The sequence below is a fragment of the Oreochromis niloticus genome, linkage group LG1, assembly GCF_001858045.2.
Source record: "Oreochromis niloticus isolate F11D_XX linkage group LG1, O_niloticus_UMD_NMBU, whole genome shotgun sequence".
NCBI lineage: Eukaryota > Metazoa > Chordata > Actinopteri > Cichliformes > Cichlidae > Oreochromis > Oreochromis niloticus.
The window spans coordinates 34305727-34320090 of record NC_031965.2 but is presented as its reverse complement, the minus strand read 5'-3'; the positions used below and the strand labels follow the sequence as shown (position 1 = coordinate 34320090).

General features: G+C 36.6%; 1 protein-coding gene across 1 annotated transcript in view; it reads right to left on the bottom strand.

Annotated features, from left to right (window-relative positions):
* The window catches only part of abcc12 (ATP-binding cassette, sub-family C (CFTR/MRP), member 12), a 22170-nt gene extending 7806 nt beyond the window's left edge, over window positions 1–14364 (bottom strand). Inside the window, exons 1-17 of the mRNA XM_005447719.3 lie at window positions 14271–14364; window positions 11889–11950; window positions 11535–11686; window positions 10944–11090; window positions 10608–10755; window positions 8782–9027; window positions 8048–8221; window positions 6917–7064; window positions 5216–5364; window positions 4852–4959; window positions 4274–4486; window positions 4121–4192; window positions 2811–2935; window positions 2150–2222; window positions 1566–1769; window positions 916–1050; window positions 396–504 (exon numbers count right to left, since the gene is read on the bottom strand). Of these exons, the coding sequence (XP_005447776.1) occupies window positions 396–504; window positions 916–1050; window positions 1566–1769; window positions 2150–2222; window positions 2811–2935; window positions 4121–4192; window positions 4274–4486; window positions 4852–4959; window positions 5216–5364; window positions 6917–7064; window positions 8048–8221; window positions 8782–9027; window positions 10608–10755; window positions 10944–11090; window positions 11535–11686; window positions 11889–11939 (2254 nt within the window). The 5' untranslated portion in view covers window positions 11940–11950; window positions 14271–14364. The remainder of the gene's footprint in view (window positions 1–395; window positions 505–915; window positions 1051–1565; window positions 1770–2149; window positions 2223–2810; window positions 2936–4120; window positions 4193–4273; window positions 4487–4851; window positions 4960–5215; window positions 5365–6916; window positions 7065–8047; window positions 8222–8781; window positions 9028–10607; window positions 10756–10943; window positions 11091–11534; window positions 11687–11888; window positions 11951–14270) is intronic.

Genomic DNA, 14364 nt, shown 5'->3' with positions numbered 1-14364 from the left:
ATTATGAAGACACATTGGAACTTTGCTGGTGTTTAGTTAGAGAAAAAAAACATGGGTATATAACAAAAACAGCCAGGACTACAAGTTTGCTGCCCTGTCTGTTATTACTTTACAAGGCCTCGTTTTTGATTGACAAAACTTTGATCTGTCCCTGGTTATACAATTGCTCTTTAACAAACAAAAGTACTGATGTCTCAACACTGCACATGTGCTGGCACAGCAATATTTAGAAAGTGTCAGCGTCATCCCCCTAAACACTGGTCTCTGGACAGTGAAAAAACCCCAAAAACCCCACCTTATTCAAAAAAGCACCACTACTAAGACAAAGTCTGTCATGAATTCAAACACCCAAAAAGTTCAAATTATTAAAATCATTTTCTTCCTAGTTTTTATACCAGGGTTTGCTATCCCACGGTCTGCACGATGTCTGAGCGCAACCTCTTTCAACTCAGTGGCATCTTGGGATGATAAATCCTCCTCTTCCTCTCCCTCCTCATTCTGAGTCTGACAAGCAAGAATATCAGGAACACAGCATTACAGCCCAGCCCGTACAAGCTTATAACCACGAATGGAATGATTTGTACCTTGTTTTACAACTTATCATTAAGTTTATTGTTTTTGACATAATCAAACAATAAAGAACAGGTGAGGTGATTTGCAGGAACTTAATAATAAGAATCAAAGATAAAAAATAGAAGAGGTACGAGCTGTACTCTTTTAATTTAGGGTACGCTTACTTTGGACTGATTGGAATGATTTGTACCTTGTTTTACAACTGATCATTAAGTTTATTGTTTTTGACATAATCAAACAATAAAGAACAGGTGAGGTGATTTGCAGGAACTTAATAATAAAAATCAAAGATAAAAATGGAAGAGGTATGAGATGTACTCTTTTAATTTAGGGTACGCTTACTTTGGACTGTTCCATCTGGTAATTGGTGATGAGCTGAGCATAGCGTCCGCTGGCGTTCATCAAGGTTTCGTGGTTTCCGGCCTCCCTGATCTCCCCGTCCTCCAGAACCAGGATGTCATCACAGAACTCCAAATACTAGCAAGCATAAGTGAGAACAACTGTGGCAACAAAATCTATAGTGTTGTCAGAGCTGTTCTAAACTATAATCACATGTATGTACACAGATATGTCATTTGACAGAAGTTTTTATCTCCAGTAGTGTGACTAAGTTTTTTCAGATTTGACTGAATTTGTCCAAAATGTTATATTTAAAAATAAAATTTTAGACAATATTCATGAAATCACCTGGTGCTTGCCCAGCAGCATTTCCAGATTTCAGAGGCTCAGGCCAAGATATGATCCATCAAGTAACCTGGTCAATTTTTCACTTTGGTTTTTATATAGATTAACAAAGTGGATTATAGTGATTTTTATAAAGTACTAACGGATGTTTTTCTGTTCCTACTGCCATGGTAAGACATGGCCTCTGACTGTAAAATTACAATATATATGGTCAGGAGAGTCTTTTTTTTAACTGCTTATATCAATTGTTCTTGTCATTTATTGTTATTCTTTAGTGAAAGCACTAAAGAATGAAACAGTGTTCTTACCTGGAGCTGGTGTGTAACCAGTACGACCGATTTTCCTTGGAGCTCCTTCTTTATACATTCTTCAAAAATATGTTTCCCCACATGAGCATCAACAGCAGATAGAGGATCGTCAAGGAGGAAGATGTCCTTGTTGGAGTAGACTGCTCTGGCCAGGCTGATCCTCTGCTTCTGTCCCCCTGACAGATTAAGCCCCCGCTCCCCAATCTGACAAAATATCAGTCAGACTTAATACAATCCAGAAATTTACTCAATCTTTATGCAAGAGATGGTATTATATTTTAAATATTGTAATTCATTACATTATACTAGTGCATTTATTCCATACAACACTATAGTATTATTCTGTCTCAATATACCCTCCTTTATCTTCACATAGTAGTTGCTGGAGGGGAGATATGGTTGTTACGGTTTGTTTAACTTCAAATAGCTCATTATTTATTTTGGACTTTGTTGAATTGTATGTTTAAACGACTAGGACACATGACACAAGGCTTTTTTTTTTTCTACTTATCTATCAGATACTTGTTTATGCAGATAAGGACTTTCAATGAATTTCTTTGACAGTTTAAAGAGAGAGCACCTACCTCAGTTTGGTCACCGAATGGCAGAATCTTCAGGTCAGCTCTGAGGCTACAGACATCCACAACCCTGTCATATCTGTGGAGTAACAATGTAAGACAGTTCCCTGACTGAGAGAAATATAGTGTATCGAACAGAACCAATTAAATAATTCTAAAAATCCAATGAGTCTAATAACATATGTAATCAGGATAAGACCTGGTCTCTGAAAAACTTTTCTTTGAAAAAGCATTCATTTTATTTGCTCAGACATATGGTGCCTGGTGGTTTATGAGAGGTTATGACAGGGCCCTTTCACTTTCTGTTAAGTCTACACTATACAGAGGTCAGCAAATTTCCCTTCTCACCATCACTAAATTGAACTTCCTATTGTAACCCTGTCAGATAATGAAGATGACCTCCACTTTTATTATATTCTTATCAAATGCAAATTCACAGAGATAAGATGAACTTTCTCCTAGTTGAACATTTTTCATGTAAGGTAAAGTCACAGGGAATATATAGTCAAACCGAAAACGCTTCCCCTCATTTTCATAGTCTTGGTTGGTGCAGTAATTATTGACATGAAATCTCCTTATTTTATAATAATACCTGTTCTTTTCATATTTAAGTCTTAGCTATTCAAAAATAGTTACAATAACTGATTTATGTTAAATTATCAATTACTTGGTTTGGTCAAAAGGTTCCCCCATGAGGATATTTTCTCGAACAGTTCCGTGAAAAATCCAGGCCTGTTGGGAGACGTACGCAAATGTCCCATCGGCTGTGATGGAGCCCTGAAGAAGGTGCATCTAAAAGATAATATCAAGGAGACAGAAAAGCTATATTTACTAGACATTTCATGTATGGTTAGAAATAGTAAAAACGTCTTCTTTCTCCTCCTTCGTCTCTTGTTAGACCTTGCCACAGCTGATCGTATGCCCTCATACATGTCTTGCACCACCCTAACATACTTCTCTGCTACTGAGAGAAGTGCGGCACCACAGTTTGTCTTTTGACACCCTACCATAAACGTTTTCTAGATTCACACAAAGACACAGTGCAACTCCTTCTGACCTTCTCTCTACTTCTCCGTCAACAATCTCAAAGCAAACATCAGATCTATAATGCTCTTTCTTGGCATGAAGCCATTGTGCTGCTCACTGATCGTCACCTTTCTTACTAACCTACCTTCAACAATTTTTTCCTGTAGCTTCATGGTATGACTCAAAAACTTTATCACCCTCTGCCATCTACATAATTCTGAAGATAAATTGGGAGATTACAGTTTGTTTGCAAACAAACTGTAACAGCTTCCTTCTACACAGGTGTTATGCAGATAAGATATGTAGAAGATTGTTTTGTTATATACTAAGATACAGCTTTCATTCACCTGTGTCTTAACCCACTGAACCCTGCATGAAGCGGAAGTGCAAGCATGCAGAATTTCCTCAGCTGACACAGTGTCCTGCTTCCGGTCTCTGAATTGATGAGACTTGTTTAGCTTATCTGCTACATATATCCTGTTGAACTATGTTTGACCTGTGTAGGGTGACTAGTTTTCCGTCTTCCACAACATATCCACAACATTTCTATAACAGATATTAGCTGAATCCTAGTAGCATTAGCACAAGTTTCGCCTAATAAAGTCTCTTCAAGCTGACAAAAAGAAAAGAAAAAACTTTGTCCCTCTGCAGTTATTACACTTTTGCACATCACCCTTGCCCTGGTCATAAATGGCTTTCCAGTCTTCATCCTCTTCATAGCTGCCCTCACCTGCTCCTTACTAATCCTCTGCACCTCCTGATTCACAAACTTTCCTCCAACAGTCCTCTTGTTTCTCTCACTGTCTACATTCACTGAATCCTCAAAGTCCTTGTTCTATCTTCTCAACACATGCAAATAAGAAAAGAGTGAACAAAAAATAAATAAAAGAAAACTATAAAGAAATGATACAAAATAACAGAAAAGGATAAAAACACAAAAGAGAAAGCAACCTGTTCCAAAATGCTGGAAATCAGTGATGTCTTTCCACTCCCCACATTCCCACAGACACCGAGCAGGTTGCCCTTCGGGAAATACCAGACAATTAGTTTACTTTTAATAGAATGCAGATAACCTGAGATATCATTATCAGAATTGAATCACACCTTAGGCAGTGTGAAGGAGATGTTTTTCAATGCTGGTGAGGATTCAGTCTCAGCTGTCTTGTGTTCTGACACTCCGTTGGCTGTGCTGGGTGGGGGGCCAGACTGGCTTTCAGGTCTTGTCCAGGAAAATGTAGCATTTTTCATCACTATAGCTGAGTCACTATCTACCTTTTTCATCAGGTAGGGCTCAGGATTCTGGATCAGCAAAATTTTCTGAAATAACATCACACAGCATGTTTTTCTGTTGATATTTTTGAATGAAAGTGAGATACATGGTGTGACTAGACAAAAGCAAGGGTAAAAGTAAGACAGGAATCAAAGCAGCGTTAAAACCAGGTTTGTAATGCAGGCTGTCAATATATGTTTAAAGATGTGTGCCTGTGATTTTAAAAACATCTGAATTGTGAGGTTTTGGCTCACTTGTACATACGCTGACTTCACTATTTGAAACCTTGGCCATATAAGCATGCATCAGAGTAACAATATATATGATAGAAGACAGGAAAAGCACAATCGAGTCTCTACATGAATGCCGTTTTATCTTAACAGTTGCAGAGGGCACAAAAAGAATAATTTACCTTTAATCGTTTTAGTGCTACAACAGCCTCAGCTGTGGCCTTCACAGACATGGGCAGGATGGCGAGGGAGAACCTCATGCAGTTGAAGATGGCAATTGTGGTAAAAGCCTTGTAAAAACAAAAAATTATGTTAAAACACTATACATGATTATGGGATGCAAACAAATCATGTTTATTTTAAATTGGCCACAGCAATCTGGTTTAGCACAATTGGAATTAAAGGAATGTGATAAACCTGTATTTCATTATCTTATGCCTCATATCCAAACAGTCTGAGATTTAGAACTGTGTTACTTTAAGTTGACGCGTTAGTAAAAGGGGTTTTTCCACCTGTACAGTTTTGGTATACTGCTGTAGTACTCACATCAGAAGTGCTGAGAGGTAACCCCACCAAAGTGTGAACCAGAAAGGTGAGGACAGTGGAAACGGTGGGGATGATGCTGGTGATGTTTGTATTAGCATTCTGGACATAACTGACCTTCTGTAGTTGTTTCTTTTCATTTTTCCTTAAGCCTGTAAGAATTAAAAGTTTTTCGTTAGTTAACTTTATTTTTAGTGACCTACATTTTTTTTTACTGTAGTTCTTTAGTGAGCACTGTAGTAACGAGCAATAAGGTATTCAGATGACTACATTATGATCATTTTTTATTCAAGAAATTACTGAGAATATAGGCTGAAGACCTAGACCTCACAGTCTCTAACACTGATAAGGAAGTTAACAAGATCATAAGATACTAAAGCATATCATATTCCCACATGCAATTTACTTGTCATAAGAAAATGAGAACACATGGGCGAGCCCCAGATTTGGCAGCAAGCCGATAAATGTCCATAAAAGTTCAAGGTAAATTGAAAGTAAGTGAGGGTTCAAGATGTTCTCACAAACAACTGAATGTTTTAAAGGCAGATGACTGCTTCAACTTGTAATGAAGGGAGTCTAACAAATAGATATTCTTGTGAGAGGTACATAAAAGTGTATGCATTAGTTAGACATGAGGTCACCTTACTCATTATAGATCTGTAGTTGTGGTCAGAAGTTTACATACACTTATCATACACTCATGAATGTCATTGTAATTTTGGGCTTTTAACTATTTCTTTAAACAGTTCTGTCTTTGGGATGTAACGATTGTAAAGCTTATCCATACAGGCTCAAAATGATACATACAGGCTTAAATATATATAAAAAATATAAATATAACCTTAAATCTTTTATTAAGTGTTGTTGATGGTTCTACAATGTCTTTTCACTTGACTGGACAAAAACCTATTATGATAATGATTAATGGCAACTTTTAGGTTCTTTTTGCCAGCATAAAAAGGGTTTAATTAACAACAATCATTGGACAGAGCAATACTCAGGACAATGGGGAATGGAGAAAGAACTCCGTGAAGACCTCAGAAAGAGAAGTATAGATTTACACAAGATGCAGATTCCAGGATTATCAGTTCAAACAACTGTAAGTACAAGAACATCGACATCAGAGTCCACAGTGAAGTGAGTTATATCGCCATGGACTGAGAGGCTGCCAACCAAAGAAGAAGCCCCTGCTTCAAAATTGACACCTTCAGACTTGACTGAAATTTGCACATGGACAAGCCAAATGCCTTCTGGAAAAAAGGTTTTATGGTCAGACATGACAAAGATTGAGATATTTGTCCACAGTATTAAGAGATACACTTAGAGGAGTAAAGATGAGGCTTTCAAACCTAAGATAATAGTACCAGCTGTAAAGCATCATTGCTTGGGGTTCTTTCGTGACCAGTGGTACCTCCAAATTCTTCCACTCTGGCACAAAATTGGTTTTGCAATGGATAAAATAGACTAACATTAAGCTTCTTGACTGGTACTTCTGAAAGCCCTAATCTCAACCCTCTTGGGGCTAGGCTTGATGATGGTGACCAAAAGCATCAGGACTTCTGATCACAATTGTACATAAGGATGCCCATACATACCATTGTGACATGTGATTTTGTGTTTAAACAAATTGGTGTGTATGAATAATTTCCTTGATATTTGACATATTGGTTAAAAAAAATATCAAAATGAAACAGCTTGATATACCTGCAATCGTCTTCTCAAAAGAATCTTCCCACGCGTACATCTTGATTAGCTTTATACTGTTGAGAATCTCATTCATTGTGTGAACTCTGCTGTCGGTTATCAATAAGGACTTCCATCTGAATTTATTTATGAACTTGGCCAAGTAAATCTACAAAAATCAAGAAAAATACATTGTGAGTGACTAAAGTTAATAAGCAGCAAAGTAATATATGTGGAATAATATAAGAAAACACAGAAAAATCACAGTTTTGCTATATTAGCAGCTTACTAAACAAAAGAAATGAATTTATAGAAAGGTAAAATATACTGCTTTACATGCCTCAAGTCTTGTGATATAATATTTTATTATTATTATTGTTCTTATTCTTATTTTTATTGTTATTATTATTATATTATTGTTACAAACTTCAGTTGTGCAGTTTTCTTTTTTTGTTTTTTTGATTATTTGTGTTTGTTTGGTTGTTGTATAAAGTCAGATTGCAACATTAGTATTTCCCATTATTTTTCATTACCTCATATTAAACACATACTTATATTTCATTATTGGTCAGTATTAGGTTTTACAGATTAATAATTTTATGTTAGCAAAAAACAGTTGCTGGCATAAAAACAAACTATTTGTGTTCGAGCAAACACCTCCCTCTGATCAAGCTTCCTAAAGAACTATGGAGTCTCCACAGGGAACCTCTTCCAGGACCCTAGCCACAAATAGGTCTAAAATTTTTTGAACAATGATGTAATTTCGCCTCTCTACACTATGACTTTTAAATCAGCCCTTGTTTTTCCCTTTTCCTGGGTCAGAACTGTAGTGGGAAATTCTACAAGAACATATTGTCCTGAACAACACAGCTCCCAGGAATATACAAATCCTTTACCACATTAAGGTCAATATTGTTTGTGTTTCTAACATCAAATCTGAAAATATAGCATATAAGCATACAATTTCCAAAATTTGTTCTTGCTAACTTTGCACTATTTTCAGTTAATTGTTCAGTTAATTCTCTAAATTTAAAAATGTTTGAATTACATTTTTATTTACATTTTCTGATTATTGTAATAAAATAAGAACCAACTTTCTTTCACAGCTTCTAATGTAAAAATATGTCAGATTTATGTGCAATATATACAGACCTGTACAGGGACAAAAATCAGGTATGTGAAGACTCCAGTCAGTGCGGTGTAGCCCAGAATGTAGCATGCGTAGACAATACACATAATAAAGAGCACTGGGCTGGACAGCACAAAGCTCCCAAACAGTACAGCCTCGAACATTCTGTGGCCATCACTGGTCAAAACGTTAATCATCTAGGCAGCAGAAAGACATGAAGGAAAGTTAATTAGGAATTGCATCAAAACACATTTCTTTTATGTCAAAACAAGTTCAAATTATTTGTAGCTCTGTTGACTCACAAGATAATTTATAATACTTTATGGAGGGATAGAAAGAAGAATACATGAGATATTAAAAACATGTAAAACATATGTATACACGTCACAATATAAAGCATGCTCACTCAAGATAGAATATAGCGACAAAGACGCTTTTCATGTTCACAGATGTCTTTAGCAGACATTACATCTGGTCCACTAATGTCTACCATGGACACAAACAGCACCACGTATCCAAGTTTTTTCCACTACAGCGTGGGTGAAAGCAATGTCAAAGTTTTTTAAAGCAAAAATGAAATCTTTGCTAAAAAAGACATTAGCATATTTTTGTTACACTGGCTTCTGTAGGCTATCAGCTGTAAGAACATGGTACAAGTGGATACAATTATTTTAGAATTAATTACAAGAGCATTAAAACTTTCTCAGACAAATGTGGCTATATTGCATTTACCATAGAAGTGAGAACTAGTCTTTACCTCTCCCATTGAAACACTGCTGTATACCCGCAGCGATATGATTTTCTGAAAAGCCACTGCAGAGAAAGCCCCTTTCAGTCTCACTGCTGTGCGTAGGTTCATTGCCCACAGCAAGGATATTAGGAGAGCTTTGCAACATTCTGTGGTGAACAGACCAATGGACAAACCAACACCATAGGACACTGTGTTGGACACCGACTTCTCTGGGTTTTCAATATAATTCAAGATCATGCTGATCAGTACAGCCTGAAAGAACAGGGAGAAAATGGTTTGTGACACTTAAATAACATTAATCTTTAAGATCAAATTACATATTTTATATCACTATGGACTGAAAGGGTGCAGAGAAAGAAAGAAGACCCTTCTGCAAAATTGACACATTCAGGTTCGACTGAAATTTGCAGCCGCCCACATGGACAAGTCGAATGCCGTCCCAGAAAAAGTTACACGGTCAGACGAGAGCAAGACTGAGCTATTTGGCCACAATAACAAGAGATACATTTAGAGGAGTAAAGCAGAAACTCTCAAAGCTAAGAACACTGTACCAGCTGTCAAGCAAGGCAATGGAGGCATAATGCTATGGAGCTGTTTTCCTGCACAATGTATGGAGTGGATGGAATAATGGCGCAGGAGGACTATCTCCAAATTTTTCAACTTCATCTTAACAGATACATGGTCAAAACTTGGACAAAGTTGGTTTTTTCAACAGCACAAAGATCCAGGTCTGTGCCAGAAAATCAACCAATTTAAATGAACTGTACTAGTTCTGCAAAGAAAAGTGTTGAAGTTTGTTGATGGCTACCAAAAGCATCTAGCTGACGTGCAAATTGCAGGGAAATTTAACAAAAAATTAGTTAAGTGTATATTTAGGCTTGTTAAATCAAATCAAATCAGTTTTATTTATACAGCACAGCTGTTGAACGAAGTACTGTACAATAGAATACAATTCTATAAAATTTTAAAAAGAAAGTAAAATCAAAGATAAGAGAAAAATAATAATGAAATAATGACAGACTCATACAGAATTTAAAGCCAAGGAGTAAAAAAAGGTCTTTAGACGAGTTTTAAAAGTATCCAGTGTTGAAGAGGTCCTGATATGTAAAGGCAGTTTATTCCACAGTTTTGGAGCAGTCGCAGCAAAAGCCCGATCTCCTCTGTGTTTTAATCTAGACCTAGGGACAACTAGCAGCATTTGGTCCACAGACCTCAAAGATCTCCCCGGAGTATACCAATTTAAAAGATCAGAAAGATAAACATGAGCTAGTCCATGCAATGATTTAAAAACAAGTGTCAAAATCTTAAAATCAATTCGAAAACTAACTGGCAAAGTAACTAAAAACTAACTTGTAGGTATACTTTTAACCCTATGGGGATTTGAAAAAATCTGAAATATTTTCAAACTTATGCACCCAATTTTTAAAGTCATTAAAGATTTATGCTGTACAATAATTCCACCCTGAAAAATGAAACAGTTCAAAGAAAAAAACAGAGGCACAGAATTACCGTGACATTCATCCCCGTGATGAGTGTATGTAAACTTGACCACAGATGTATATATTAATTATTATACATTGCTACACTTTCAGTTACTACTTTTCAGAACAAAATATACTTTCATCACAAGATCTGAGATTAAAATCATTGTTTTTTTTTTACTTATGTGCATCTTCAGATGAGTTGATGAGATGGTTCCTCTTTAAATTGCTCAGATGCGACATTTAGAAACGACAGAAATGCCTTTGGACAAAACTGGTTTCCACTGTATACAGCTGGGATTGTTCATGTTCTAATATCTAATAACATGAAACACAGAGATGATGACTCACCGGGCCCAAAAATGCTGAAACCATGGCAAGAATACCAATAATGACAGAGACAATCAGCCTGGTTTGTTGAAAGCGAAAGGCCACACGAACCAGTGAGGCTTTTTCCAAACCCCTCTTTGCCACTTCTTCATCCCAGAGTCTCTGAAACCTGCAAGACACTTACAATCAGGACCTACTCACCCAGCAGTCTGTTTTTCTTTTAAATATTATAAGTACTTAGTAAATTTCAAGTACTTTTCCAACTGTCACAATGTCTTTGGATTTTGACTGTGATCCCCCTGACTCATTTTTGGATATGTTGTGTTTAAATGTGAATATAAGGTGAAGAGAAAAGACCTTTGCGCACTGGTGTCAGCAATATCAAAAGGAGACAACTTTAGCTGGGAGATGTCCAGCTTATTCCTAAAAATTGACCACATCATGGGGGTCATCCAGGCAAAAGTCATGAAGGACAGGAAACCTGCATTGTCCACAGGGTGGGGCCTAAATATAAAGCAGATATAAAATGTTGGCATTAATACATTTCCAAGTTTAAAGTATTTAAAGAGACAAAAGAGACAACAAATAACTATCCATCAAATATTATCTAAGTTAGTCTAAACCAGGGGTGTCGAACTCCAGGCCTGGAGGCCGGTGTCCTGCAGGTTTTAGATCTCACCCTGGGTCAACACACCTGAATCAAATCATTAGTTCATTACCAAGCCTCTGGAGAACTTCAAGACATGTTGAGGAGGTAATTTAGCCATTTAAATTCAATTCAATTCAATTTTATTTATATAGCGCCAAATCACAACAAAAGTCGCCTCAAAATCAGCTGTGTTGGATCAGGGACACATCTAAAATCTACAGGACACTGGCCCTCAAGGCCTGGAGTTCGACACCTGTGATAAAATGACCTGTGTCATAAAGTATGGCATTGACACTGACTGTGATGAGGAAAAACGCAAGGGCTTGAGCATCTGCAAGGTCTGCTGATATTTCCTAAATGAGGAAGGGTGATCCATTTCACAGTTCTGCACACAAGGATCATCTGGATTGATGATCTCAGATCCAGTTCGCCACCGGACACCATCGTCTGCCTAAACAGTCAGAAAAGCAACAAGAAAGTATAAGACAATCAGTAAAAAAGGCAGAGTGGATGAAAGACTGAGGTTGTGCCTTAGTCAATAGCTAAATGTCTGAAATTAGCTAAGCATCTAAAATGAAAGCAGGATGTGGATGATGGAAAAGATGCCAGGAAGTAAAAGCAACATGTAAATTTGCTGTTTGTTTAGTACTTACAAAGGAGAGTCTTCGAGTGCCATTCTCCTCCAGAGAATATTTTTTCTTCATTTTGTTCTATGCTAAAAGAGACCAAACCACAAAGTTGAAATGTTACTAACCAACATGATAATTCAAGTAGAAATGTCTCATTTAGGAGCATTATTTACCAGAATCAGAAACAGGAGGCTGTAATACATGACATGTAATGCTGGTTTTAAACTGCCCTGCCTTAAGTCCAGACCTGTTACTCACTCAAAACATTTAATGCGTTGTGAAACAAAAATAAAACAAAAGAGGCTGTGAACTGGTAAGCAGCTGAAATCCCCCATGAAGCTAGAATGTTCACTTAAAACTAAAGAAACCGGTTTCCTCTGGATACCTGCGTATCGTCTGCATAGCAATGGAAAGCAATTTTGTGCCTTCTAAAAATAGAGCCAAGGGGCAGAAGATGTAGAGAGAAAAGCAGAGGTCCAAGTATTGATCCCTGTGTTACCCCACATGAGACTGGAGTTGAGGAGGATCTGAAATCCAAAAGACTGACAAAAGATGTTCTCTCAGCCAGGTAAGACCTAAACCACTGCAGAGCAGTACCACAAATACAGTACCTATCCAGTGTTCCATTTGAGATAGTAAAATGTTGTGAAAGACTGTGTCAAAGGCAGCTGTTAAGTCTAGGTGAACCAAGATCACATGATCCTGAATCTGTAGCCAGGAGGATGTCATTAACAATCCTAAGCAACACAGATTCTGTGCTATGCAGAGATTTAAAAGCAGACTGAAAAATCTCAAAGACATTATTTTTTAATTTAAAAAGTTTTCAGCTGACTACAAACAATTTTCTCCAGCATTTTACAGAAAAGAGTAAGCTTGCAAATAGGCCTAAAATTTGATAAAATAGTGGGCTAGTTTTCTTAAGCAGAGGTTGAACTGTAGCATGCTTAAAGGTTTTAGGAAAAGTACCAGATGAAAAACTGGTATTAATAATAGAAAGAACAGATAGACCAAGAGTAGAAATGACCTCTTTAAATAATCGAGGTGGAGCAACATCAATAGGGAAACCTGAGGGCTTCAGATGACGAACAGAGAGAAAGTTACAGGCTCGAACTGGTAGAAAGCAACAGAGCAAAGAACAAGGGCTGAATGGTAAAGAGTAGCCCTGGCATTATTCACCTTTTCCACAAAGAAATTCAGAAATCCCTAACGTGGCTCAGGGGAGCTAACAATGTGTAAACAGTAGAAGCAGACAGCTAAAGACAAGTTCATTAATTATTAACATCTATTTTAATGGATGACACATTTCAAGAATTTCCCATTTTAACTATAGTTAAACTGAGCATCATTTTTAAAAGTTTTGTGCAGTACCAATTAACCATTCATTTGAAGTGTTAGTTAATGAATGGTTAACCATTCATATGTATGGTTAACTGCTAGTTAGTATGTCCAAGTTTTGGACTGATACTGAATGTGAAGAAAATGAGTTTTTCTCTGAATCATGAATTTTGTTCATCCATAACTAACACCTGAATAAAAGTGTTAATGAATGAACAGTGTCCTCCTCATACCTGCCTCTCACCTAAATCATCTGCACTGTATTAAAAAAAACCAACAAATTTTTAAAAAAGCCCAGTCATGAAGCTAAATCTGCATATTTATCACTACATATGAAATTCATGAAGAGCTGAAACAGCAATACTTAATTAAACATATATGTAGAATTAAAATTACATATGAAGCCAAGAATGCCTTGGTATATTATAGATATCTTTTCTGTAATTCTTCGGATGAAATTCAAAATGAATTCATTTGACAGATGTATCACAGCAGTGAAGGGCAACACAGCAGGTCCTCTACTAATCAGAAGGTTGTTGGTTCGATCCCAGGGTTCTCCAGTCTGCATGCCAAATATGCTTGGGCAAGATTCTAACCCCGAGTTGCTCTCTGATGCATCCATCAGAGCATGAATGTGTGTGAATGTTAGATAGAAAGTACTTAAGCTCATAATAGGTGTGTGAATGGGTGAATGAGGCATGTTGTTGAATCAGTTCATTTACCATTTAGATATATTTAAGCTTAAAATCGTATCAACTTAAACACTGCACATGCAGATTACAGCGCTGTTTTTGAAACATCTAACTAATAACATATAAAAAACCCTAACTATTCCTAACTAAATTATTGATAAATAAATATTAAGAATATTAATAGTAACTATAATTTATTTTGGTAATGATGTCTTAAAAATGAAGCTAACTAAAAACACAATCAATGAAAACTGACAGTCATAAAATACAAACTCAAACTAAAAACATCAAAACTGAGCTAAACTAACTTAAAGTAAACACAGTGAAACTTTTCCTGCCTGAATGAATGAAGTTAATCTAAAAAAAATCAGGACAATACCTGTGTGTGGAAGACAACGAAGATGCACTGCTCCTAGTCAACACTGAATCTAATGCAGTCAGTGAAGCAGCATTTTACTCTGCCTTGCATAAGT